The sequence below is a fragment of the Balaenoptera musculus genome, chromosome 6 (assembly GCF_009873245.2).
Source record: "Balaenoptera musculus isolate JJ_BM4_2016_0621 chromosome 6, mBalMus1.pri.v3, whole genome shotgun sequence".
NCBI lineage: Eukaryota > Metazoa > Chordata > Mammalia > Artiodactyla > Balaenopteridae > Balaenoptera > Balaenoptera musculus.
The window spans coordinates 82,742,348-82,768,331 of record NC_045790.1 but is presented as its reverse complement, the minus strand read 5'-3'; the positions used below and the strand labels follow the sequence as shown (position 1 = coordinate 82,768,331).

General features: G+C 41.7%; 2 protein-coding genes and 1 non-coding gene across 7 annotated transcripts in view; 1 reads left to right on the top strand and 2 right to left on the bottom strand.

The window, feature by feature from the left end:
* Positions 1-6,748: 6,748 nt before the first annotated feature.
* LOC118897605 lies at positions 6,749-6,855 on the bottom strand. Its single transcript, XR_005020493.1, has one exon. It is a non-coding gene; the product is annotated as a U6 spliceosomal RNA (small nuclear RNA).
* Positions 6,856-14,754: 7,899 nt separating this feature from the next.
* LOC118896602 (acyl-protein thioesterase 1-like) lies at positions 14,755-16,191 on the bottom strand. Its single transcript, XM_036854587.1, has one exon. It carries the CDS (start codon positions 15,997-15,999, stop codon positions 15,151-15,153), a length of 849 nt encoding a protein of 282 aa, XP_036710482.1. The 5' UTR covers positions 16,000-16,191; the 3' UTR covers positions 14,755-15,150.
* Positions 16,192-21,563: 5,372 nt separating this feature from the next.
* The window catches only part of TBC1D2 (TBC1 domain family member 2), a 41,909-nt gene continuing 37,488 nt past the window's right edge, over positions 21,564-25,984 (top strand). For 4 of the 5 annotated variants that reach the window (XM_036854579.1, XM_036854578.1, XM_036854580.1 and 1 more), the window contains exons 1-2: positions 21,564-22,058; positions 25,454-25,595. In XM_036854579.1, coding sequence (XP_036710474.1) covers positions 21,684-22,058; positions 25,454-25,595 — 517 coding nt within the window. In that variant the 5' untranslated portion in view covers positions 21,564-21,683. The remainder of the gene's footprint in view (positions 22,059-25,453; positions 25,596-25,984) is intronic. The other variant, XM_036854581.1, reaches the window with a different exon arrangement.

Sequence of the window (25,984 nt, the reverse complement as noted above, 5' to 3'; positions counted from 1 at the left end):
AAGAAATGGAAAAATTCTTAGAAAGGTACAATCTTCCAAGACTGAACAAGGAAGAAATAGAAAATATGAACAAACCAATCACAAGTACTGAAATTGAAACTGTGATTAAAAACTTCCAACAAACAAAAGTCCAGGACCAGATGGCTTCACAAAAGAATTCTATCAAACATTTAGAGAAGAGTTAACATCTATCCATCTGAAACTATTCCAGAAAAATTGCAGAGGGAGGAATGCTTCCGAACTCATTCAATGAGGAAATAAATAAAATAGAGATTAAAAAACAATAGAAAAAAACCCAATAAAACCAAGAGCTGGTTCTTTGAAAGGGTAAACAAAATTGACAAACCTCTGGACAGGTTCACCAAGAAGAAAAGAGAGAAGACCCAAATAAACAAAAGAAATGAAAGAGAAGAAATCACAACTGACACCGTGGAAATACAAAAAATCATGAGAGAATACTATGAACAATTATATGCCAACAAATTCAACAACTAGAAGAAATGGACAACTTTCTAAAAACATACAGCCCACCAAAACTGAATCAAGAAGAAACAGATAACTCAAACAGACCCATCTCTAGAAGTGAAACAGAATCTGTAATTTTAAAAACTCCCCACAGACAAAAGTCCAGGGCCAGATGGCTTTACAGGCAAATTCTACCAAACATAAAAGGAAGAACTTACACCAATCCTCCTCAAACTCTTCCAAAAGACTGAAGAAGAAAGAACACTCCCAAAGACATTCTATTAAGCCACCATCACCCTGCTACCAAAACCAGACAAAGACACTACCAAAAAAAATGACAGGCCAGTATCTTTGACGAATACAGATGTAAAACTTCTCAACAAAATATCAGCAAATCGAATCCAACAACACATAAAATAGATCATACATCACAACCAGACTGGATTCATCCCAGGGTCACAAGGATGGTTCAACATATGCAAATCAATGTGATACACCACATCAACAAAAGAAAAGGCAAAAACCACATGATCATCTCAGTAGATGCAGGAAAAGCATTTGACAAAATTCAACATCCATTAATGATAAAAACTCTTACCAAAGTGTGCATAGAGGGAACATATCTCAACATAATAAAAGCTATTTATGACAAACCAGCAGCCAACATAATACTCAACAGTGAAAACCTGAACGCCTTCCCACTAAAACCTGGAACAAGACAAGGATGCCCACTCTTATCACTTCTCTTCAACATTTGGAAGTTAAACATTTGGAAGTCCTAGCTACAGCGATCAGACAAGAAAAATAAATAAAAGGTATTCTAATTGGTAGGGAAGAGGTAAAACTGTCATTATATGCAGATGACATATATAGAAAACCCTGAAGACTCCACACAAAAACTACTACAACTGATAAACAAATTCAGCAAGGTAACAGGATACAAGGTTAACATACAGAAATCGGTTGCAGGACTTCCCTGGTGGCGCAGTGGTTAAGAATCCGCCTGCCAATGCAGGGGACACGGGTTCGAGCCCTGGTCCGGGAAGATCCCACGTGCCGCAGAGCAACTAAGCCCATGTGACACAACTGCTTAGCCTGCGCTCTAGAGCCCACAATCCACAACTACTGAGCCCACACGCCACAACTATTGAAGCCCACGCGCCTAGAGCCTGTGCTCCGCAACAAGAGAGGCCACCGCAATGAGAAGCCCGCGCATCTCAATGAAGAGCAGACCCTGCTCGCTGCAACTAGAGAAAGCCCGCGGGCAGCAATGAAGACCCAACGCAGCCAAAAATAAATAAATAAATAAATAAATCTATTTAACAAAAAAAAAGAAAGAAATCGGTTGCATTTCTTTACACTAAACAATGAACTATCAGAAAGGGAATGCAAACAAACAATTCCTTTTTAAACCGCAGCAAAAAAAAAAAAAAAAAAAAAAAATACTTAGGAATAAACCTCACCAAGGACGTGAAAAACTTATATGGTGAGAATTACAAAACACTGATAAAGGAAACTGAAGATGATTCAAAGAGATATCCCATGCTCTTGGATTGGAAGAATTAATATTATTAAAATGGTCATACTACCCAAAGCAATCTACAGATTTAAAGCAATCCCTATCAAATTATCCATGACATTTTTCACAGAACTAGAATAAATAATCCTAAAATGTATATGGAACCATAAAGGACCCAGAATTGCCAAAGTCATTCTGTGGAAGAAAAAAGAAAAAGCAAGAAGCATAACCCTCCCAGACTTCAGACAATACTACAAAGCTACAGTAATCAAAACAGTGTGGTATTGGCACAAAAACAGACATATGGATCAACAGAACAGAATAGAGAGCCCAGAAATAAACCCACACACCTATGGGCAATTAATCTCAACAAAGGAGGCAAGAATATCCAATGGGGAAAAGACAGTCTCTTCAGCAAGTGGTATTGGAAAAGTTGGACAGCTCCATGTAAATCAATGAAGTTAGAGCACACCCTTACACCATACACAAAAATAAACTCAAAATGGCTTAAAGACTTAAATATAAGACATGACGCCATAAAACTCCCAGAAGAGAACATAGGCAAAACATTTTCTGACATAAATCTGACCAATGTTTTCTTAGTTGTCTCCCAAGGCAATAGAAATAAAAGCAAAAAGAAACAAATGGGACCTAATCAAACTTACAAGTTTCTGTACAGCAAAGGAAACCATAAACAAAATGAAAATACAACCAATGGACTGGGAGAAAATATTTGCAAATGATGCAACCAACAAGGGCTTAATTTCCAAAATATACAAACAGCTCATACAACTCAATAACAAAAAAACAAACAACCCAATCAAAAAATGGGCGTAAGATCTAAATAGACATTTCTCCAAATAAGACATACAGATGGCCAAAAATCACATGAAAAGATGCTCATCATCACAAATTATTAGAGAAATGCAAATCAAAACTACACTGAGGTACCACCTCACACCAGTCAGAATGGCCATCATTAAAAAGTCTATAAATAATAAATGTTGGAGAGGGTGTGGAGAAAAAGGGACCCTCCTACACTGTTGGTGGGAATGTAAATTGGTGCAGCTATTATGGAAAACAGTATGGAGATTCCTCAAAACTAAAAACAGAGTTGCCATATGATTCAGCAATCCCACTCCTGGGCATATACCTGGACAAAACTATAATTCGATTATAGCTACATGCAAAAGAATTAAATTGGACTACTTTCCCACACCATGAACAAAAATCAATTCAAAATGGATTAAAGACCTAAATGTAAGACCTGAAACCTTAAAACTTCTAAAAGAAAACATAGGCAGTATGCTCTTTGACATCAGTCTTGGTAATATTTTTTTTGGATGTCTCCTTAGGCAAGGGAAACAAAAGCAAGAAATAAACAAATGGGACTACATCAAACCAAAAAGCCATTGCACAGTGAAGGAAACTATCAACAAAACGAAAAGGCTGCCTACTGAATGAGAGAAAATACTTGCAAACAATTTATATGATAAGGGGTTAATATCCAAAATACACAAAGAACTCACATGACTCAACGTCAAAAAAACAAACAACCCAATTAAAAAATGGGCAGAGAGAAACGAAGACCCAACACAGCCAAAAATAAATAAATAAAGATACCTCTCCATTTAAAAAAAAAAAAAAAGGGCAGAGGATATAAACAGACATTTTTCCAAAGACATAGAGATGGCCAACAAGTATATGAAAAGATACTCAATATCACTAATCATCAGGGAAATGCAAATCAAAACCACAATGAGATATCACCTCACAGCCATCAGAATGGCTATTATCAAAAAGATAACAAATAACAAGTGTTGGTGAGGATGTGGAGAAAAGAGAATCCTCATGCACTGTTGGTGGGAATGTAAATTGGTACAGCCACTATGGAAAACAGTATGGAGATTCCTCAGAAAATCAAAAATAGAACTACCATACAATCCAGCAAACACTAATTTGAAAAGATACATGCACCCCTATGTTCATAGCAGCATTATTTACAATAGCCAAGATATGAAAGCAGCCTAAGTGCCCATCAGTAGATGAATGGAAAAAGAAGATGTGGCATATATACACAATGGAATATTACTCGGCCATAAAAAAGAATGAAATCTTGCCATATGCGACAACATGGATGGACCTAGAGGGCATTATGCTAAGTGAAAAAAAATTAGACAGAGAAAGGCAAATACTGTATAATTTCACTTATATGTGGAATCTAAAAAAACAAAATAGGGACTTCCCTGGCGGTCCAGTGGTTAAGACTCCATGCTTCCACTGCAGGAGGCATGGGTTCGATCCCTGTCAGGGAACTAAGATCCCGCATGCCACGCAGTGCAGCCAAAAAAATAAAAAATAAAATAAACAAATGAATAAACATAACAAAACAGAAACAGGGTCAGAGATACAGAGAACAAACAGGTGGTTGCCAGAGAGGAGGGGGTTGGGGGGAGGAGAGAAACAGGTGAGGGAGATTAAGAGGTACAAACTTCCAGCTGCAAAATAAATGAGTCACAGGTATGAAATGTACAGTGTGAGAGATATAGTCAATAATTATTTAATATCTTTGTATGGTAACAGAGTGTAAATAGATTTATTGCAGTGATCATTTTGCAATGTATAAAAATATCGAGTCACTATGCTGTGCACCAGGAACTAACAGAGTGTTGTAGGTCAATTATACTTCAAAAATAAACCATCACACAAACAAACTCATAAAAAAAAGAGATTAGATTTGTGGTTGCCAGAGGTGGGGTGTAGGGGGGGATTAGATAAAGGCAAAAGGTACAAACTTCCAGTTATAAGATAAGTAAGTACTGGGGATAAAATGTACATGATAAAGATAATTAACACTGCTGTATGTTATATATGAAAGTTGAGAGTAAATCCTAAGAGTCCTCATCACAAGGAAAAAATATTTTTCTATTAAATTTTCTATTTAATTTTGTATCTACATGAGATAATGGATGTTCATTAAACTTACTGTGATAATCATTTCATGATATATCTAATTCACATCATTAGGCTGTACACCTTAAACTTATACAGTGCTGTATGTCGATTATATCTCAATAAAGCTTGGAGAACAAAATAATAAAATAAAATAATGTATTTGAAAATAAAATGTGTCAAATAAACATTAATTCTTTGGGCTTGCTATCAATTGAAAATGATATTACTCAAAAATAAATGTTAGAAATTATATGATGTTTTCCTGACCAGAAAACCTAAAATTTTTAAAACATATTTTAAGTAAGACTGTACTCCTTCCTTAATAAGAGAAAACTGAATTTATTCCACAGTAAGAGAAGTAAAAAACTCAACAATGAAGGTAACTCCAAATAACTTAAGGCATAATGTTCATTACTGCATGTAACAGACCTTTATATTGAACACAAGAAATACATGATTTTCTTGATAGAAAATCCGTTTCTCTTGCCTTCACTAAATAAATTGGTTAAAGGATAATGTAAAATATATTGGTTTTAAAGATGTCAAATTATTAACCTGCCTGTTTGGGATATATTGTGGGGGGAAGGGGGTATTACTTGGTACCTCTTTTAAGCCCTTTAGCAAAAGAGCCTGGGGGATGCCCAATATACCCAAGGACAGTATACCACAAAGGCCACAACGTGTCGCTTTCTGACAACCTCTAGCTTTGCAGCTGACACTATCCTCCAAGGGGAAGGAGGGGAAGGTTGAGGGATGTTGACTATACCTTGATGTAATAACCAGAAGTATGTCCATTAGAATATACAACAATTAACACATCTAGATTAACAGAAGTTTCCCTGTAATGTCCCTAAACCTAAAACTTAGATCTTTTTTCCCCTCTTCATCTTCTTTTCCCCTGGAGCAATTCTGAGGGTTTTTTTGTTTTTTGTTTTTTTGCAGCTTGTGGGATCCTAGTTCCCCGACCAGGGATCAAACTCGTGCCCCCTTCAGTGGAAGCGTGGAGTCCCAACCACTGGAACACCATGGAATTCCCACTGTGAGCGTGTTAATATTACTGCAGATTAGGGATACCAACCCCAAAATTTTTCATCATTACCTTTTAGTCTTCACAAACATTCAGTGGGATGCCCTGGGGAGGAATTATGGTCCCTATTTTACAGATGAGAAAACCAAAGCCCAGAAAGGTTGTAATGGGCCAATGAAAATTCCAGTGGCCAGGTTTCCTGATACCCACCAGCCCAGCTGGGGCCTGTACGCCCTGCCTCTCCCCCATCCCTCAGCCTGGAGGTGGTTGGGAGTAGGGTTTGACTATTTTGCTTTTTGGAAATTAACATTAAATATTTTGTATTAAACTGATATGAATTTGTAGCTATTTATGTTTATAAAATAAAGCTTCAGAGAGTTTTCATGGGTGCTCTAAGCCATTATGAGCTGTGCCTGGGATGGGTTTCCAAGGAAGCTCACTCTGTTAGGGGAGTGTATTAGTTTGCTAGGGTTGTCCTAACAAAACACAGCGCTTTAACAACAGAAATCAATTTTCTCACAATTCTGGAGGTTAGAAATCCAAGATCAAGGTGTCAACAGGGCTGGTTTCTTTTGAGGCCACTCTCCTTGGTTTGTAGATGGCTGTCTTCCCTGTGTCTTCACATGGTCTTCCCTCCGTGTGTGTGTGTGTGTGTGTGTGTGTGTGTGTGTGTGTGTGTGTGTTCTAATCTCTTCTTATAAAGACACAAGTCAAATTGGAGTAGGGCCCACCTTATGACCTCATTTCACCTTTTTCTTTTAACATCTTTATTGGATTATAAAAAAAATATGGAACTCTTCACGAATTTGCATGTCATCCTTGCGCAGGGGCCATGCTAATCTTCTCTGTATCATTCCAATTTTAGTATATGTGCTGCTGAAGCGAGCACTCATTTCACCTTAATTACCTCTTTAAAGGCCCTATCTCCAAATACAGTCACGTTCTGAGATACTGGGGGTTGGGACTTCAACATATGAATTTAGGGGAGATACAATTCAACCTGTAACAGGGTGAAAAAGTTGAAAAACCTGCAATACCCCTCCCAACTCTTTACCCACAAGAATGACAGTGTTCTAGTCTGTGTCCCAAGGTCACACAGTTAATCATTGGTGTTAGAATTCTAATACTGGAGTCCATATGACACCAGTGACTAAGCACTCAGGCTGAATTTTGATACGTACAGCTTTTATTGTATTCCAGCCTCCTGCACCAAATAGTTTATAATGGCAGCTTCTATTTCCCCTTTTACCCAATAGTTACTTAGAAAATTTATTGTTTTTATTTCTAAGGGATTAGATTGTTTGGTTGTTAACTTTTTTATTATTTTCAAGTATTAATGACAAGGTACTTCTGGCACAAAATCTTTTTGGAAACCAAAAATGTCTTTTTGACATGGAACATAATATAAAAAGACTAAATAATCCCTATTTGATTGACCCTACCTTATCATAGCATTCTGATCTCTGTATCTTTGTTTTCTGTGGCTGTTTTCTAGCAAATCTCACAAAGGTTAAAAGTGGTGTGTTAAAATCTCCAATTGCAATTATAGTATTTCCGAGTTTTCAATGGTGTGAATTCTACTATATAATCTTCCATCCTCTTTGTGGTTTACTGCCATTTGCCTCGAGATCTACTTTATTGTTTTAATTATAGTTAATGTTTACTGAGCATTTACTGTGCCCCACACTCTGTGCTTACAGCTTCACACAAATTACTTTATTTAATTACCAAAATAACTCTAGGGATATTGATAGAAGTGTATTCAGGTTTTATGGAGATTGGAATTGATATAGTATTGAAGGCTTCCTTAGAAAAAAACACAATTATGAACACAAAGTTAGACACGAAGATGGATGCTTATTCAGAGTAAGAAAATAAATATAACAAATTGAGCAGCCCCTGCAGGTGAGCTTAAGCTTCATTAACTTCACCTAAATCTGCCTCCAGAGACAGATGTTCTCCTTAGTTCCATGTTTATAGATGAGAAGACTGAGACCTCGGTTGAGTAAATCACTCAAGATTGCAGTGCTGGAAATGGACTGCAGAGCCCTCGCCTTTATCCACTGCCTCTCATTGCTATCACTGAGAGTGCACCAGTGTCATGTATCAACTTGTTATGATTTCAAATCCATGTTTGGAAAGCTTGTTTTGGACAAGCTGGTTGTGGTTTGAACTTACTGTGAATAACTTTTTTTTGATGAAATTGTTTTGAAGTTGGATATTAGGACTTTCTGACAGAGCTTTTGTACCTGGAGTGGAGAGGAGCATTACATCATTGATACCAGGGTAATGGCAGTGGTATCCATCACATGATGGACTTTTAAATGATAAAAACCAAGAGGTTTGATCAGCAAGTCTAGGGTGTTCCATCTGGGCAAGGCTACTCTTTGCTGATCCAAATAGTTCTGCAGAGCTCTTGAGACACTTGCTCCTACCCTAGCCAGGCTACTCTTGGTCAGCAGTGGTGCTAAACTGTGCTGCAGTCTCAGGAAGAGAAGAGATATCCATTCCTGCCCTGGCACTACTAGTCCTCACAGGCAGTGGCGCAAGCCATGTGAGGGTCCCTGGAGTAATAACCTCTGGAGCAACCTTTGCCAAAACTGGTACTGGGACCTAAGCCAGCAGCTGATACCCGACTTTTAGTTGGAAGGAATGAATCTACCGGGAACCAACTCATAGAAGGGTATACCTGAACTAAATTTGGACTTTATTGCTTTCATTCCCCCCTTTGCCTGGAACAACAGTATAAATTAATATATCATTGACCTTGTTATCGAAAATTCAGTCCTTGTCCCCAATGTCGAATAAAAATAACAAGGGCAAGGTTTTGAGGATAAAGAAAAGAGAAATTTATTGATATACCAGCAAATGAGGAGGGTAGCAGACTAACATCTTGAAAACTGCTGTCCTGCCTTCTGGGGAGAAAGCAGGCATATTTAAAGGAAAATCTTGGGGCTGGGGTTAAGAGGAACAAACAAAAACAGCAAGAATGCCCGCCCACATTAATCAGTAACAAAGAATGCACGATAACAAAGAATGTAAGTTTTAGTTCCCAGCAACGGAGGGAGAAGACAGGGAAAACAGTTTCACTTAGAAATCATGCATCAGGGACTTCCCTGGTGGCGCAGTGGTTGGGAATCTGCCTGCCAATGCAGGGGACACAGGCTCGAGCCCGGGTCCGGGAGGATCCCACATGCCACGGAGCAACTAGGCCCATGCGCCACAACTACTGATCCTGTGCTCTAGAGCCCGCGAGCCACAACTACTGAGCCCATGTGCCACAACTACTTTAGCCTGCACGCCTAGAGCCCCCGCTTGTCGCAACTAGAGAAAGCCCGCGTTCAGCAACAAAGACTCAATGCAGCCAAAAATAAAATAAAAATTAATTTAAAAAAAAAAAGAAATCATGCATCAGTTTCAGCCTTGTGGCCCTGTCAGTTATAACCTTCCGTATCTATGGGAGTGCGGGCAATGACGTCATCTGGCTACTTCCTGCTGAACAGGGGCAATGTTAAAATTGAGGAGGGTTAGAGGAGAGAAAGTTCTGGACTTTCACTTTAAAGAATTCTCTTGTCCCAAAAGATGCTCTAGAATCCTGCAAGATATGCAGAGAGGCTTTTTCTTTTTTCTTTCTGGCTTGACATCACCTCTTCTTGTAATAGCACCTTGAGGCCATAAGGTTGCAGTTGGCAATCAGGTTCTCAGTAGTACAGAAATGTGTCTGAAACCATGTTCAGAATGGCCATCCAGCTCATTTTGGATGCCTGAACCAGTTACTCTACTTTGATTTTTAAATGTATTCTTTTTCTTACTGGTTAAAGCAGATGTACAATGCATGTCTCTGACAGGTCACAAACAGGCTGTTCTAATCTAAGTTAAATCATGTAAAAGCCAGAATAACTTCGCCATACCTCAATATGTGAAAATTTCTTCTATAATTTCCCCTTTTTGTTTGCAAATGTTTCGATAGAAAGCACTGATGATCAAAATATTTGTCGCTTGATGCCAGGGTGGTTGCTGCCGGCCCTAGGTCCACCATGCCCCTCAGTGCTAGGCCTACTCTGGGTGTGTGTGTGTGTGTGTGTGTGTGTGTGTGTGTGTGTGTGTGTGTGTGTGTGTGTGTGTGTGTGTGTGTGTGTGTGTGTGTGTGTGTGTGTGTGTGTGTGTGTGTGTATGCCTAGTTATCCACATTGGAGGAAAACTAATCAAACATAGTGAACAAGCTCAGACGTATGCTAACGAAGAAACATTTTATAGGCTCTACGCTTTATCAGTTATACCAAATTGTCATTCAAACATTGTATATGTGCTTTTAGCAGTATACTCAAAGCAAGCAGTGATACATGTCATGAATAGTTATACTCTTGACGACAACTTCACTAAAGAATTTTCTTTCCATCCTGAACAATGGAGTTAAAAGTACGGTTAGAAGTAAAACAATAACTTTCCATTTTGATAGAAGACAAACATTTGGTAAACAGTTTAATTAAATTAGTTGGATGGGACTTCCCTGGTGGTCCAGTGGTTAAGAATCCACCTTCCAATGCAGGGGATGAGGGTTCGATCCCTGGTTGGGGAACTAAGATCCCACCTGCCGTGGGGCAACTAAGCCCACGTGCTGCAACTACTGAACCCGCGCGCCACAACTAGAGAGAAGCCTGCACGCCAAAACCAGAGAGAAGCCCGCATGCCGCAACGAAGAGCCCATGCACCACAACAAAAAGATCCCGCATGCCACACTAAGACCCAACGCAGCCAAAAATAAGTAAATAAATAAATAAATATTTTTAAAATAATAATAAATAAATTAGTTGGATGGTTCTTACAGGCCTGGTCCAGATTTTTGGGTCAGCTGCCTACCACTACTGTTACCTTCTTCTCATTCTGGTATGGGTGTCATTTGTGGTCAGCAGTCTTTTCTATAGACAGTCCAACGCAGAGGCCCTTCTTAAGCGGAAAACATGAAGAGTCAATTTCCTTCAGGAACTTTCCTGGTGGTCCAGTGGCTAAGACTCCGTGCTACCAATGCAGGGGGCCCGGGTTTGATCCCTGGTCAGGGAAGTAGATCCCACATGCTGCAACTAAGAGTTCACATGCCACAACTAAAGATCCTGCATGCCACAACTAAAAGATCCCACATGCCACAACTAAAAGATCCCCCATGCTGCAACTAAAGATTCCGCATGCTGCAACTAAAAGATCCTGCATGTCGCAATTAAAAGATCCCACAGGCCGCAACTAAAAGATCCCACATGCCACAACTATAAGATCCCGCATGCCGCCACTAAAGATACCGCACGCCACAACTAAAGATCCTGCATGCTGCAACGAAGATCCCACATGCCACAACCAAGACCCAGTGCAGCCAAATAAATAAATAAATAAAAGAGTCAATTTCTTTCAATTTTGCTGCACATACGCTAGTTAAAGAGTACCTGATAAGGGTCCTTTTGTCTAATTTGGAGACAGTCCTTTAAATGATGTCTTTTCCAGGGTGCATAATCTCCTAGTTGCAAGTCACAGGGCATCTGATCTTCATCCAAAGATAGATTACTGTGACTGGCTTTAGAAACAAGCTTAGAACATTATTTTAATAATTCAATTAAACTTTACAATAATGTGACATAGTAACAAGGAGCCATCTTGGATGTAGAGAATAAACACAAAACCTCAAATACAAAACTTCAATATCCAAAGGTATACTATTGAAACATAATTTTTCTCTCTAAATTATCCTCATTTCTACTAAATCTAGCCAAATTAACACATTACTGACCAGGGGATTTTTGCAGAAACTAACGCCCATGGCTGGCAATTTGTTATGTAAGTGAATATTGAAACACCCGCGTCTGAGTAAATATCAGCAACTTTTTTTGCACTTAATGTATTTATTTGAAACTTTGTATACGTCTTACTAAAGCATTCTAATATTTCGTTAGAGTGTGATAGGCAGCATAGCAGGCACCACTGTGCAGGGGAACAGAACATCTATTACAAATATACCGTGTTTCATTGCCCTTTCCCCTGGAAGAGCAGACTCTACACTTCCCGGCAGCATTTTTTTTTAGTCCTGTGGGCATTATTTCCTCTAGAATATGTTCTTTTGTTTTACCTGATAGTCGACATGGTGGATCCGTGCGGGGGGCTTGAAGGACCAGGTGTGGGACTACCACTACATTCACCAGAATGGTCAGTTATCCATTCTCTAACTACTGCTAACAAAAACTGCTTGTAAGTCATTTTATTCTGTGCAATAAGGCTACAATAAATTTTAAACGCATTGAATAAACCGCAATTACTCAAATAGAAACCCACTTTCTTAAACCATTTGCGAGTTCTCCGGAGGATACTGAAGTTTGCCAGATACTGACTGGATTGATCAACTCCTTTCATATATTTATTATACTCTTATATACAAGTGGGCTTAGTTATCTGATGGCCAGTCCTCCTGCATTCCTTTCCTGTAGATGCTATGGAGGTGTCTTGAATAGTTGTCACCATGCGGACTAGCCTCTTGTTTTTCCATATAAGAAGAATCACTTCTCCCTTCCGTAAGAATGTCATTTCTCCCCTCTGTAGATTTTTAGATTTCTCCTTTAATTGGTTTAGTAGACCACGATTCTCTCTTATTTCAGATGTGAACACACTGTTGTAATAACTGTCTTGGTAAATATGGTGCCATGAACCAAGATAAGGTTGTAGGACCAACAATATTGTTTCTTGCAGTTTCTTTCCTTCACCCATGTAAATCTCAAGGCTGCACATATATCCAGTTTCACTTTCGCTAACCATCCTGACTAAAATTCCATATTTTGTAAGTTTTCCAGGATTACAGGTTTTGAATCTGAGTTGTCCTCTCCACCTTATCATTGCCTCATCAAGTGATAGCTCTTGTTTGGGTATATAGATCAATTGAAATTTTGGCAGAAAATAATCCAAAAGAGGTTTAACTTTTGAAATTCTGTCTGCAGGAAGTGGAGTTTCTGAGTTATCGTTAAAGTGAAGAAATGTTATTATTTGTTCAAACCTTCTTTTCGTCATAATCTTTGGAAAGATAGGTGTTTCAAGTAAGAGATCAGTTGACCAATGTTCTTCCCAGTGTGACTTTCTTTCTTTCTTTTTTTTTTTCAGAATTAAATTTTATTTCACTTTGATAGAAACCGTGAAAAAGATTTACATTTTCCCACGTTACAGCACAACATTTCAACGGAATATTTCTTGCCATAAATTAGATCTTGCTAATTTATGTAAGTGAAACAACAGTTTATATTCTTCAAGATAAAAGCAAAATGACTTAGTAAATGATTATTTAAAACTGTAAATCCAGACATAAACGTATGGCTTCATTATTAACATCCTATACTGCCCATACGAAATCATTTCCATCATCAAGTAGCACCCATTTATAAAGATGCATTCCTAACTGTGTTCTAGCCAGTTGGAATACAGCAGAAAAATTAAGTTCAGAAATATCAGGTGTACATTTTTGCTACATATTAAACTGGGTGGTAACTACACCATACGTATTGAGTTCTGACTAACTTTTATTACCCATAAACTTGCTTTCAAATAATGTTAACCAATAATCTGAAAAATCTATTTAAAATCAAATAATTGCTACTTTTATGTTTGCACAGAAACTCTCTGACAACAGTGAAAATTTCAAATAAGTTCATTGGCAGAAAAAAGTAAAGCAAATTTTTTGAATGGACTGTTCATTTCCTACAGCAGTCGGTTTCAAACATATGTGCAAAGTAAGTAAACTAAAACTCTGTGCTACGAGGAGAATCATCTTAGAGCAAATCATCTTAGAAATTACAATTTGTAAGATCAGTCTTAAATATTTCAGAACATACTAGAATATGACCTAATTATTCTTTCAGTTAATTACAGAAAAATACAAACACAGAATTATTCTCGTTACCTGGACTGAAGATTCAAGTAACTCTGCCGGCCTAAACGGCAGACAAAGGTCCAGTTTAAGAAGTAGTGTAGAAACTTTGAAGGGATGTCTGGTTTCTTTCTACAAGTATGAATACGTTTTCAATGCCGTCACGTCTGTGATTCAGAATGTCAAATTACAGCACGTATTGACAGCAGATGTCTATGGCAAGTAGGCAATATTTGGTCCGTTATGAAGGATATAAAAGAAGAAAGAACACATTTCTTTTCTAGAGAGGAAAAAAGAATATTAAGTAGAAATTATATTCAGGAAAGAAAAACCTGGTCCCCAAAATAAAAGGGCCATTAATTGAAGACAGCAATATTACTCTTTATTGACACTTAGAAGCATTATCCCTATTATTAGGAATAATGTAATAACACCTTATTCTTATTATGTATTATAATCATTAAGTACGTATGAACACATATATAAAAATACATGGACTTCCCTGGTGGCGCAGTGGTTAAGAATCTGCCTGCCAATGCAGGGGACATGGGTTCAAGCCCTGGTCCGGGAAGATCCCACATGCCATGGAGCAACTAAGCCCGTGCACCACAACTACTGAGCCTGCACTCTAGAGCCCGCGAGCCACAACTACTGAGCCCTCACACCACAGCTACTGAAATTCACACGCCTAGAGCCCAAGCTCCGCAACAAGCGAAGCCACCTCAATGAGAAGACCGCGCACCACAACAAAGAGTAGCCCCCGCTCACCGCAACTAGAGAAAGCCCGTGTGCAGCAATGAAGACCCAACGCAGCCAAAATTAAATAAATTAATTTTTAAAATATATATACAGATACTGCATGGTGACTAAGCAATTTGGGAATAAGTCCAGAGTCTAAGTCACAGCATGCATAAACTGTTTATGTCTTAACTGCTCATTTATACCTGAACAAGTTTTCATTAAGCATACTAATAATTTTCAAGGGATGTAATAAAAAATCTGGTTGCAGTATTTTATTATTTTGCTGAATTACATTTGGGAGAAAGAAGCTAGCTGCTTCACCTATTTTAATACTAATATATTCTGGATCATGTTACACAAATACATACATAGAAACTTAAAAGATCATAAATTTTCCATGAGGAGATTTATTTAGCCTGTGTCATTGGTGTGTATTTGTAAAACATTTTAACACTGCAAACATTAGAGGTTTCAAGATCGGACAAAGGAAAAAGCTTATACTCTACAATGATGATGCTGGTGTGTACTTCTCCACAAGGCCTCTTAGTGACATCAGTCAATAGGAGTTAGGAGTTTATCAATGAACTGCTTGATATCCATCATTTCCTGTTGACATGAACTGTGTATCATGCCTCCATAGGTTTTGAAGGTTACATTGGCTGGATTTACCAATGTTTTTAGCCTTTCAGCAGTAAGAGAACCAAACATTAGGGGAACTAAAGGATCCAAATTTCCATGGCACTGAAGAATAGAAATGTCTCTATTCAAGCCACTGATAGGACCGCGTGGAAAGGAAGCCCGCAGGGGCAGCCAGCAGCTGAGAGCAGTGACGCTGGCCAGCTTCTGCTGTGTGGTCAGTGCCGTGTACAGAGATAAAGCTCCTCCCTGAGAAAATCCTCCCAAAATAATTCTGTTAGAAGGAATGCCATTCTTCACCTCTTGCCTTATCAAAGCTTTTACACTTTCTGCTGCCTGTTTAATTCCAGTTTCATCTTCCTGTGAATCTGGTGAAAGACCAATAATGTCAAACCAAGAAGGCATGGCCATGTTCATATTTAACGTTACAGGCATAACCGGTGCATGTGGGCAGATGTATTTGATGTGGGCGCTTCTGATACCTGCCAAGTCTTCTGCCCACCCATGCCCTGTATCTCCCAATCCATGAAGGAATATCACCGCGGCGGTGGCCTTCCGGACAGCGGGCACAATGGCGGGCAGCGGGGCCGACCTGTTATTGAGGCACATACACCGGCTCGACCGACCGCGCATCGTAAGTGGAAGGCGGAGCGGGCGCCGGGCTGCAGCCAAGGGGTGCGAGCGCCAAGTCCGGCCCGCCCACAGGGGCGCCCAGTGTGACTTTCTTATTTGTGCAATCAAAATTATTAATCCAAGAAACATCATGTCACTACTGGTTACATCACTCCACTTTAAAGCCTTATCCTAATTTTTATATGACTTTTCATTCTGTTGATGATACAAGTCTGTTTGAGAAGTGACCAACTCGAAAAAGTCGTTACCAAAAATTAATGCTGTTATTTCACTAACACTTTGCGGGTTATTACATTCAATAGTTACACCTGACACACCTGTAAAGTCTTCTAATTTCTGTCAAATGCTGTCTTCAATCCACTCTTCTGTAGAAGCAAAGGAGCATTCTCCACCACTGTGAGTTTCATTTTCACTTTCTGTATCAGAATCAATCACTAAGGTTTTTTGTCTTTTTGTTGGTCTAACATTCACATCGTCTGAATCAGAACTATATTCTGAAGAACTATCACTTTCCAGGATACTAGTATATATGTCGCTCAGACAATCAGAGAAAATATCTGCATAAAATTCATCAAAAAATTCTTCTTCACCCAAAATCTCGTGATGCATCATTTTTGAAAATTTTACAGTAATAAGCTTGCGTTTATAATATACACAAGGTTGGAACAAAAACCTAATGGAGCAAAATGTGAACGATAACAACAATCATAAGTTGTATAATGAACCCTTGATCAATTTTATTTTTATTTTTTTAATTAATTAATTAATTTATTAATTTATTTATTTATTTATTTATTTATTTATTTATTTGGCTGTGTTGGGTCTTCGTTGCTGCGCACGGGCTTTCTCTAGTTGCAGCGAGTGGGAGCTACTCTTCATTGCAGTGCACAGGCTTCTCACTGCAGTGGCTTCTCTTGTTGTGGAGCACAGGCTCTAGGCGCACGGGCTTCAGTATTTGTGGCACGCAGGCTCAGGAGCTGTGGCACGTGGGCTCAGTAATTGTGGCTCGCAGGCTCTAGAGCGCAGGCTCAGTAGTTGTGGTGCACAGGCTTACTTGTTCCGCAGCATGTGGGATCTTCCTGGACCAGGGCTCAAACCTGTGTCCCCTGCATTGGCAGGCAGATTCTTAGCCACTGCACCACCAGGGAAGTCCCAACCCTTGATCAATTTTAAGCTTTAACAACTTCACACGGTGATATTAATTGTATCACTCCCTAAAAACATATTGATAAGTCTCCGGTCAATAACATTCGGGTAACAAAAGATGTATTAATACATCTCCAGTCAATAATGTGTTAAAGGGACTTCCCTCGTGGTCCAGTGGTTAAGACTCCACTCTCCCAATGCAGGGGGCCCAGGTTCAATCCCTGGTCAGGGAACTAGATCCCGCATGCTGCAACTAAGAGTCCACATGCTGCAACTAAAAAGATCTCGCATGCCGCAACTAAAAGATCTCACGCGCCTCAACTAAAGATCGCACATGCAGCAACGAAGATCCTGCGTGCCGCAACTAAGACCCAGCACAGAGCCAAATAAATAAATATATATATATATACATATATTTAAGTATCTTATAAAAAATAATAATAACGTGTTAAGACTAATTTGTTCAAAATAAGCCTGGTTTCCATAAACTTGGCCTGATTATTTGCATAAGTGTAATTGCTCATATAGGCTCTCTTAAACTGGCTGCACTGGAACTTTTCATTAGGAATCCCAGATCGAACTTTTAAAAGGCCCCTCAAGGCTAGGAAAGCCATGCTAATGGCTTGCCTTCAGATTCTGCCTGTGATATCTATAGATTTGGGTAAATTCCTCTCTTCTCCAGGTCTCCAGAATATCTTGAGATTCCTGCACCTGACAGGAGGTGATTTTCCTCATTCATCTGACAAGACTTCTGGGAACCCAAGAGTTTCCAAGCTCTGGAGGGATCAGATAGAAAGCAAAGATAAATGCTTCAATTCTACTTACAAGGGTATAATTTACCAAGTTGTTATAAATCATAATTAGCTTAAGGGGAAAGGTTTCTTTACATCTGAAAAACACAGATTAAAAGCCAGTAATATTTCAGATAAAAACCAAAAAATTACAACCATATTCATCAGTTCACTCAGCCTATGTAACTAATCCTTTTGCTAACAGTTTATGAAACCATCAGGGTTTCCATTAGAATTGTAATTTCTACCCAATTCAGCAGTATGATCTGAAAGTTATCAGAAAGCTGTACTTGTCAAAAAGTCCTTTCTATGATTCGTCTTAAAGATGAAGCAGTTTTGCAAAGCATCAGAGTGAAATAATAACTGTCTATGAATGACAAAAAACATAAAGGTGACGGTTAAAGATCTGATTACAATGCAGTTGACAAAGAAGCTTAACTGAGTGTTATGACGTACGACATTTTAAGATAATAACTAGAATTATGACTGATAACAATACCAGGATACATCCAAATTTTAGGAACTTCCTAATTTCTAGAACATTTATTTTAATAAGATTTACTCATACAATATAACGTAAAAAGGTTTATCACCACTCATCTGACAATGTTTCCAATGTAATTTAACATACAAAATAATTCAAATTAATTTAAAATTTCTCTCTGAGATACCTCAGGGGCCCATTGAAACATCCCAAAGTTAGTTAGAGGCTAAAAGAACTTCATTTAGAATTTGATCCTTGGGAAGTTTGTCAAAAATATCAAAATGTTTTAAAACACCTGGTCAAATAGGATCATAAGTCACTATGAAACAATACTTATTTTAACAAAAGTAACAATAAAAGATTTCATAGTCAAATAAAGAACATTACAATAGATCACTAAAGATCACTTAAAAAGTGAAGAAACTTAGTTTGTTATCAAAAGCAGCTCAACATTCCAGGAAAAACTATTCTCTTGACAGAGAGAGAGTAAACCAAAATCCAGCCTTGTACCAGCTCACTTTTAATAACAAATTCATCTACTTAATTAAATTCAATCTAATCTTAGCCAGTTTTGACCACGCATAAAACTCTCTTCTCAAGGTTCCTTTCCCACAACCGTTCCATCACTTCCTATATCCGTATAAGTTTGTCCTCCTCTCTTTCCCCCTCATTTAGAAATAACTAGCTTCAGGACAAAATTACTCTTTTCCCTTAACAAAAATATCTCCATTCTTCTCACCTTCTCTTACCGACAACATGTATCCTACTTTATTTACATACTGAAATGTTTCCCTTATTATTTCTAGTAGTTTTTAATTGCACATATATTACAATTTTTAACCCTTAAAATGAAAACCAAGAAGCAAGCAATTATGAACTGTTTGTCATACCAGTATTTCCTGACTGGCAAACTTAAGAACATATTCCATAACCTCTAAAAATATACATTTTTTTCTACAGCATAATTTTTCTTCGATGTGGTAAAAGATGTGTATCTAATAAACCCAAACATCTTTAGTTTTTCTCTCATAAGAAGACAAAAGTAGGCAAACTCAGACTTGTCTAGCAGTCTGTGTCCAGTGTTTTATCTTATCAAAAAATGATCTAGACCTTCAATGAATTCTCATCATTTAACTTTCTCTTACTAGGAGCATACTAAAAATCCCCCAGTTGTGTAAAATACACCCTAGGGAACAACTACAAGATGGAAAAGAGCTCTCATTCCCCATTTTCCTTTTAGACAAAGGCTTATAGCTATAAGTTGGCCATTCGGCCAGAATTCTTCCCAAAGGACTTTCAGATGGAACTAAAACGGCACCTCCCATGTTTAAAAGCAGACAAATGACAAAAGAACAACAACAAAGGAACCAACCCAAAATATATCAAAACGAAGGCCAACTAAACAAACAGGAACCTTTCAAAACTCAAAAGAGAACAAAAGGGAACGACTTCGCTGGGTTCCCTGGTCCCACTCAACCATGACTTACACACCAACGGCGCCACAAATGCCTCCTAACAGGCTGGAAGATTCACAACCTTCCCCAAAAGTGTGGAACCAAGTGGGGGGGGGCGGGAGGCACTTCCCCAAATGGCCAAGGTGTGGCAACTCTTCCTCAAAGAAGGTTCAAGCTACAGGAGACCACGTCCTCTTCAAGGAGAGAGACGGGAGTAAGATGGGGCTCCAGCCGCTGGGACAGCCCCTCACTCTCTCCCCAGGAGGCAGCACTCCCACAGGCAAGGGCTCCAAGCCCAACCCAGGGCACCCCTCTCTGCTCCGACAGCGTTAGATGGGAGGTCGAGAGCGGGATGCACACCACAGGGGCGCCGACGTGCCTCCTGGCTGACTCAGCCAATTTTGTTACCAAAAATTCGGTCCTAATCCTGATGCCAAATGAGAATAACAAGGACAAGGTTTTGAGGATAAAGGAAAGAGAAATTTACTGATTGCCAGCAGATGAGAAGGGTAGCAGACTAATGTCCTGAAAACTACCGTCATGCCTTCTGGGGAGAAAGCAGGTGTATTTAAAGAAAAGTCTTGGGGCTACGGTTAAGAGCAACAAGCAAAAACGGCAAGAAGGCCCGCCCACGTTAATCAGGAACAATGAATGCACAGTAACAAGAATGTAAGTTTTAGTTCCCAGGAACAGAGGGAGAAGACAGTAAACATTTCGCTTAGAAACCATCCATAAGTTTTAGCCTTGTGGCCCTGTTACAGTTTGGAGGATGTTATTTATTAGCTTGTTAAAAGACATTATTATCCTGTATGCTACTGACTTGTGAAATACTATTATAAATGATAATTCCTGCAGTTAACCGGTGTTAAATAAATTACTGGCAAAGACAATCTCAGTCTCTGAGCATAATTTGCCCCCCAACAATGAGAATTTTAAGGACTGCAGAGGGGGAGAAGCTAAAGGGAGCGAAGATAAGAAAGGGCTGGAGGAGAACCGTGATGCCCCTAAAGAGGTGGAAGGAAACGGGCTCCACAGCCCAAGTAGAGGGATGCGCCTAAGACAAAAGGGAAGGGGAGAAACTTAAGGACAAGAGGTAGAATGAGGCATGAAATTGACCGAGCTTGTCAGGGCCTAGATACATATTTGTTTATTTACCCAATTTACTGAGCCCAACTCCGTCCAGGCACTGGATTCCAGAAGGGCAGCAGCCGGGCCCGGGCACCCCATATAACGCGAGCAGCCAGGGAAGGAGGCGAGCGGGAGGTGGGACCGAGCGAGCAGAAGCCGCCGCCGTCAGAGCTCAGTCACGGGGGTGCTAAATTAGCCCCGCAGATAATAAGCCCCTGGCAGCGCTCACGAGCCACGCGCGCTTTGAGCGGCGCCGGAAGTGGCGTCACCGAGCCGGGCGTCCCTTTCAACTAATGGCCGCGCGGTCCGCCGTCCGACGGTGACCCGAGCGGCACCTGGGGAAAAAAGGCGGGAGGCCCATAAGGCGCGAGAAGAGACCACCCATCCACGTCATTACGCGAGTTACCAGAGCAGCGTAGTCGGGGACGGACGTCTCTTCCAGCTTCCCTTTCGCCGGTTAACCTAGCTCAGGGTCACCACGCCTTCAACCTGAGGACCGCCTCACGCCCGAAGGTGCCCCCAGTAAAGATGGCGGATAGGCACGGAGGAAAAGCCGGAAGAAGGCGGAGTGGGAGGAGCCGGCAGGGGGCGTGTCCTGGCTGCAGAGAGGTTCGGATGGGCGTAGCCAGCAGCCCCTACTAGGCTTTCCATCAAGGAGGCGCACACACCGCAGCCAGCCGGGTCCCTCCGTCGTCTCCTGGGGGCGGGTCACCACTGGCTCCGCCCCTGTCCGGAAACCTCCCTCTTGGAAGGTGTCACCTGAGTTTCCGAGATTTGACGGGAGTTGGGCCGCCGACCTCCAGTCCCTCGGCAATGGAGAGCACCCAGGAGAAACCCGCGGAGTCTAGTTCCCCCGTACCCGGGTCCGAAGAGCCTGCCGACTTGGCCAGGGACCCCGACGTGTTGCCTCCCAAGGAGTCGGAAGGCTGCGCCCGGCCCCTGGAGACGGCCCCCAAGAAACTCTGTGGATATTTAAGTAAGTTTGGCGGCAAAGGGCCCATCCGGGGCTGGAAATCCCGCTGGTTCTTCTACGACGAGAGGAAATGCCACCTGTATTATTCGCGGACCGCGCAGGATGCAAATCCCTTGGACAGTATCGACCTCTCCAGTGCAGTCTTTGACTGCAAGGCGGACGCCGAGGAGGGGACTTTCGAAATCAAGACTCCCAGCCGGATTATTACCTTGAAGGTAAATGGAGCAGTTTTTTCCTTTTCAGCTGGGATGAGATCCCAGGGCACAGCAGGGCGCAGGTGGGTGGTCACAGTAAACTTACGATCATCACCGACCCTGATCAGCCCAGTGAACCCTGGGTGCCCAGGGTTTTGTACTTTCCAAAGCACATTCACACCCACTTCCTCATTGGGTTCCCGCAACAAAACCCGGGATGATGGACCCATATTACGGATCAAGAAACTGAGTCACAAAGAGATGAAGTGACTGGTCCGAGGTCACACAACTAAAAAGTGGTGTAGCCCACACTTGGAATCCCATAGCTTTTCTACTTCTCAGTACTGTGTCAAAACTTTTACTTTTAGGTGTGGCTAACAATGCTGTTACCTTAACTTTCTTACTTGGGGCTGAAGTATAGTCAAGATATGAGCTTTGCCATCCTCTCTCAAGGCCCGGATCCTGAATTACTTTTCTTGATGTTGTGGCCAAAGGGAGTGAATGCTAAGAAAACGTTGGCAGAGATTGGGAGATAAATACTTAGGTTTCACTGATCAACCTAGATTGTTCATTGATGCACGTCTAAATCTGTTTTCTCATCAGTAGGTTTTGTTTTATTATCATATTTAACTGAGAAAGCCTGAAGCAGTGCAAAGGCCATGTGCTTTGAAATCAGACAGGCTTGGATTCAAATTCTACATCAGCTACTTACTAGCTGTGTGACTCTGGGCAAGTTAACCTCTTAGTACCTAGATAGTTTGTGAGATTTATAACAGGGTGTGTAAGCACCTGGCACATCACAGGCACCTACAAGTTCCTGAATTAATCTCAGTGCCTAGAATACAACCTGGCACCTAGTGGGTCCTCAATAAATATTTGTTGAATGAACACACATAGTGATAGAACCAAGGTCAGAAAGTTCATGTCATGTCAAGAGGAAGTGCCCTAGAACTTAACTGGAAAGACAGGTGTGGGCTAAGAGTTCTAGAATTCACAATCATCAGAGGAGAGTGTGCCAGAAGACTGCCTCCTCCCTGGCCCCCTACCCTGTCTTCCCACACCTCCACCCCTACTTCCAGCCAACTGGGCATCTCTTGAGCCCCCTGGATGTAGCCCACAGCTTTAGTTCCACTTTACTGTCTGGGCCAGGCTAGTGACCAGGCTGGGGGGTGGGGGGGATCAGCAAAAATAATGCAAATTAGAAATTCCAGGCCAGGAGGGCAGGCATTTTAGGGTTACATGGCTTATGGGTCATGTGTCTGCTCCCACACATTGAATGCTGTCTACAGGGTCGCTAATGTGCCTTTTACTATTCCATTGATCCGTGTGTGTGCCTGGCACTGTGCTAGGCACTGGGGTGTGGCGCAAAATCAGACCTGCCCCCTGGGGCTCAAACCACTTAAGGTCTTGTGAGAGACCGACAGGGAGACTGGCATGCGCAGTAAAATGTTCTGTAAGGACAGTATGATAAGTCTATTCCAGAAAGGTGCCGTGACAGGAAGGGTCTGTTCCACTGAGTAGGTGGGGCTCTCCAGAGAGGGCCTCATGGGCCAGAGTGGGGGTGGGGTGGGAAGGGGGCGACCACACCTTGACGCTTGAAAGAGAAAATCGGTTTTCTACAAGCAGACAGAGGGAGAAGGATATTCCAGGCCAAGAGAGCCGCATGAGTAAACATAGGAAAACATGGTACAGCCTGGAATGTCCAGGCAAATCCCAGGAGCCTTGGGTACAGAGGGGCCCACAAGATGGAGTGGAAGAGCAGAGGCCCAGGGGCAGGGCATTTGTGAGGCCAGGGAGCTTGGATTTTGTCTTATGGGCTGTGGGAAATTGTCAGAGCCTTAAGCAAGGAAGCACTGTGAGATTAGAATGTCGAGAAAGGTCAGTCTGGCTTTTGGGTAGAGAACAAGTTAGGAGAAGGCCAGGCTGTGTTTCGGGAGTCCATCAGGAAGTGGTCAGGAGAGAATGACGGCCGAGCTAGAGCTGTAGCAGTGGGGAGGGAGACAAATGGGGGTGGCTAAGGATGTGAGGGAGGGGTCAAGGGTGGCTTGTGTAACTGGCTGACTGCCTGGTTGGGGCAGTCACTGACAGGAGGGAACCCAGGATGAGGAAACCACAGGGTATATAGTTATATGTCCCCCTCAGTAGACTCTTAAGTTCCAAGAGGATAGGGCCGTGTGTGTGGGCTCACCAGTGCCTTCCACAGTCCCTGACACGTATACCAGATGCTCAATATACACCTGTCCAATGAATTAATAAAATGGGCTTTTCGGGTATGGGCGGGAGCTTGTCAGCACAAAGTCATGGTGAAGCCCTGGGAGGGGCTGAGGTCTCTCAGGGAAAGTATATAGAAAGAGAAGAATGGTGGGCATCATTTTATCTGATTTGATACCTCCATGACAGGCCGAGGGCCTCTTTCAGGGAGCCCCCTAGCCTTGTGCACACCTCACCGTGGTCCTCTTGAGAAGGGGGCTTGCCCTGGTTGCCTGCTGATGTTCTCGCATGGCCTTGATTGTGGGCAGCTCTGTGAGGCTCACCATCCACTCCCAGCGAGCTGCCCAGCTTCTGCAGCCCAACCGATCCTAGGCTTTCTCTATGTAAGTCACGATCTCCTGGCTGTAAATTAAAACAAATCTCTGGTCTAGAAGTGGGAGACCCGGGTTCTGGGACCAGCTCTGCCACCACCTGCCTGGGCGACCTCAAAGCCTTAGTTTCTCCATCTATGGAAGGGGCCGATCACTCCCGCCCTGCCTCCCCAGTGGAGGATCCGGCAACATAATGGAAGTGAGAGTAGGTATGTGGACCATCCAGTGCTGGGAGACTAATGACCAGCATCAACCATACCTCATGTGGGCTGCCTGGAGGGTGCCACAATGTTGTGTGCATATGGCTTTCCAGTCCCCAATCACATCATCCCCAAAACAGGAGAGATTCTCCCCATTCCACAAAGTCAGCTAGGACACTGAGATGTCACACAGGGAGGTAATGATGCTACTAGGGCCCCAGCCAGGTCAGAATTTCAAAGCTCTCTCCCTCTCTCTTAACACCTCCAAATTCTTTTATCCAGTGAGCACATTTTGAGCACCTACTGCATGTCAGGAGCTATGCTGGACACTTTACCTTCCTTACTTCATATCACCCTCATAACCACCCTGTGAAATGAGTGTTATCATCACCGTAGGACAGATGAGAAAACTGAGGCCCAGAAAGGTTAAGGAACCTCTGAGTGGGAGATCAGAGCCCGATTGTCTTCTGTTGCCAAGAAGCATGTGGTGTTTCAGAGGTGTCATCCGCAGTGACAATTTTTTTTTTTTCTGGGAAGGAGAGAGTTGCCAAGCCTCCCATGACCTTCCCGCATCCTACACCCAGTGCCACCATGCGGGCACGGGGCCTTGCCAACTAACCCTTGTGCTTCTCAGGCCGCCACCAAGCAAGCGATGCTATACTGGCTGCAGCAGCTGCAGATGAAGCGCTGGGAGTTCCACAACAGCCCGCCTGCACCTCCCGCCGTCCCTGACGCTGCCCTGGCTGGGAATGGGCCCGCCCTGCGCCTCGAGCTAGGTACCCAACGGGCTTGCCTCCTGCCCACACACCCAGGGCTCTTGGTGACCAAGCCTTTACCCTCCTTTTGGGAGTGAGTGGGAGGACCCCTCTGCTAAAGAAGCAGAGAGCCAGGGATGTGACTCAGGATGAGCTAGGGCAATAGTATAGCATCAAGGGCAAGAATATGGGCTCTGAGGCCAGGCTGGCTGGGCTCAGATCCTAATCCTGTGCAGTCTTAGGCAAGTTGCTTAACCTTTCTGAGCTTCAGTTTCCTTTCCTGTAAAATGAGGTTTATAAAGAATACCTACTCCTTAGGGTTATTATGAGGATTAAATGAATCCTTACACCTTAAAGGGTTGGAACAATGCCTGCACATTGTTAGAGCTCAGTAGATGTCAGTTACTTTT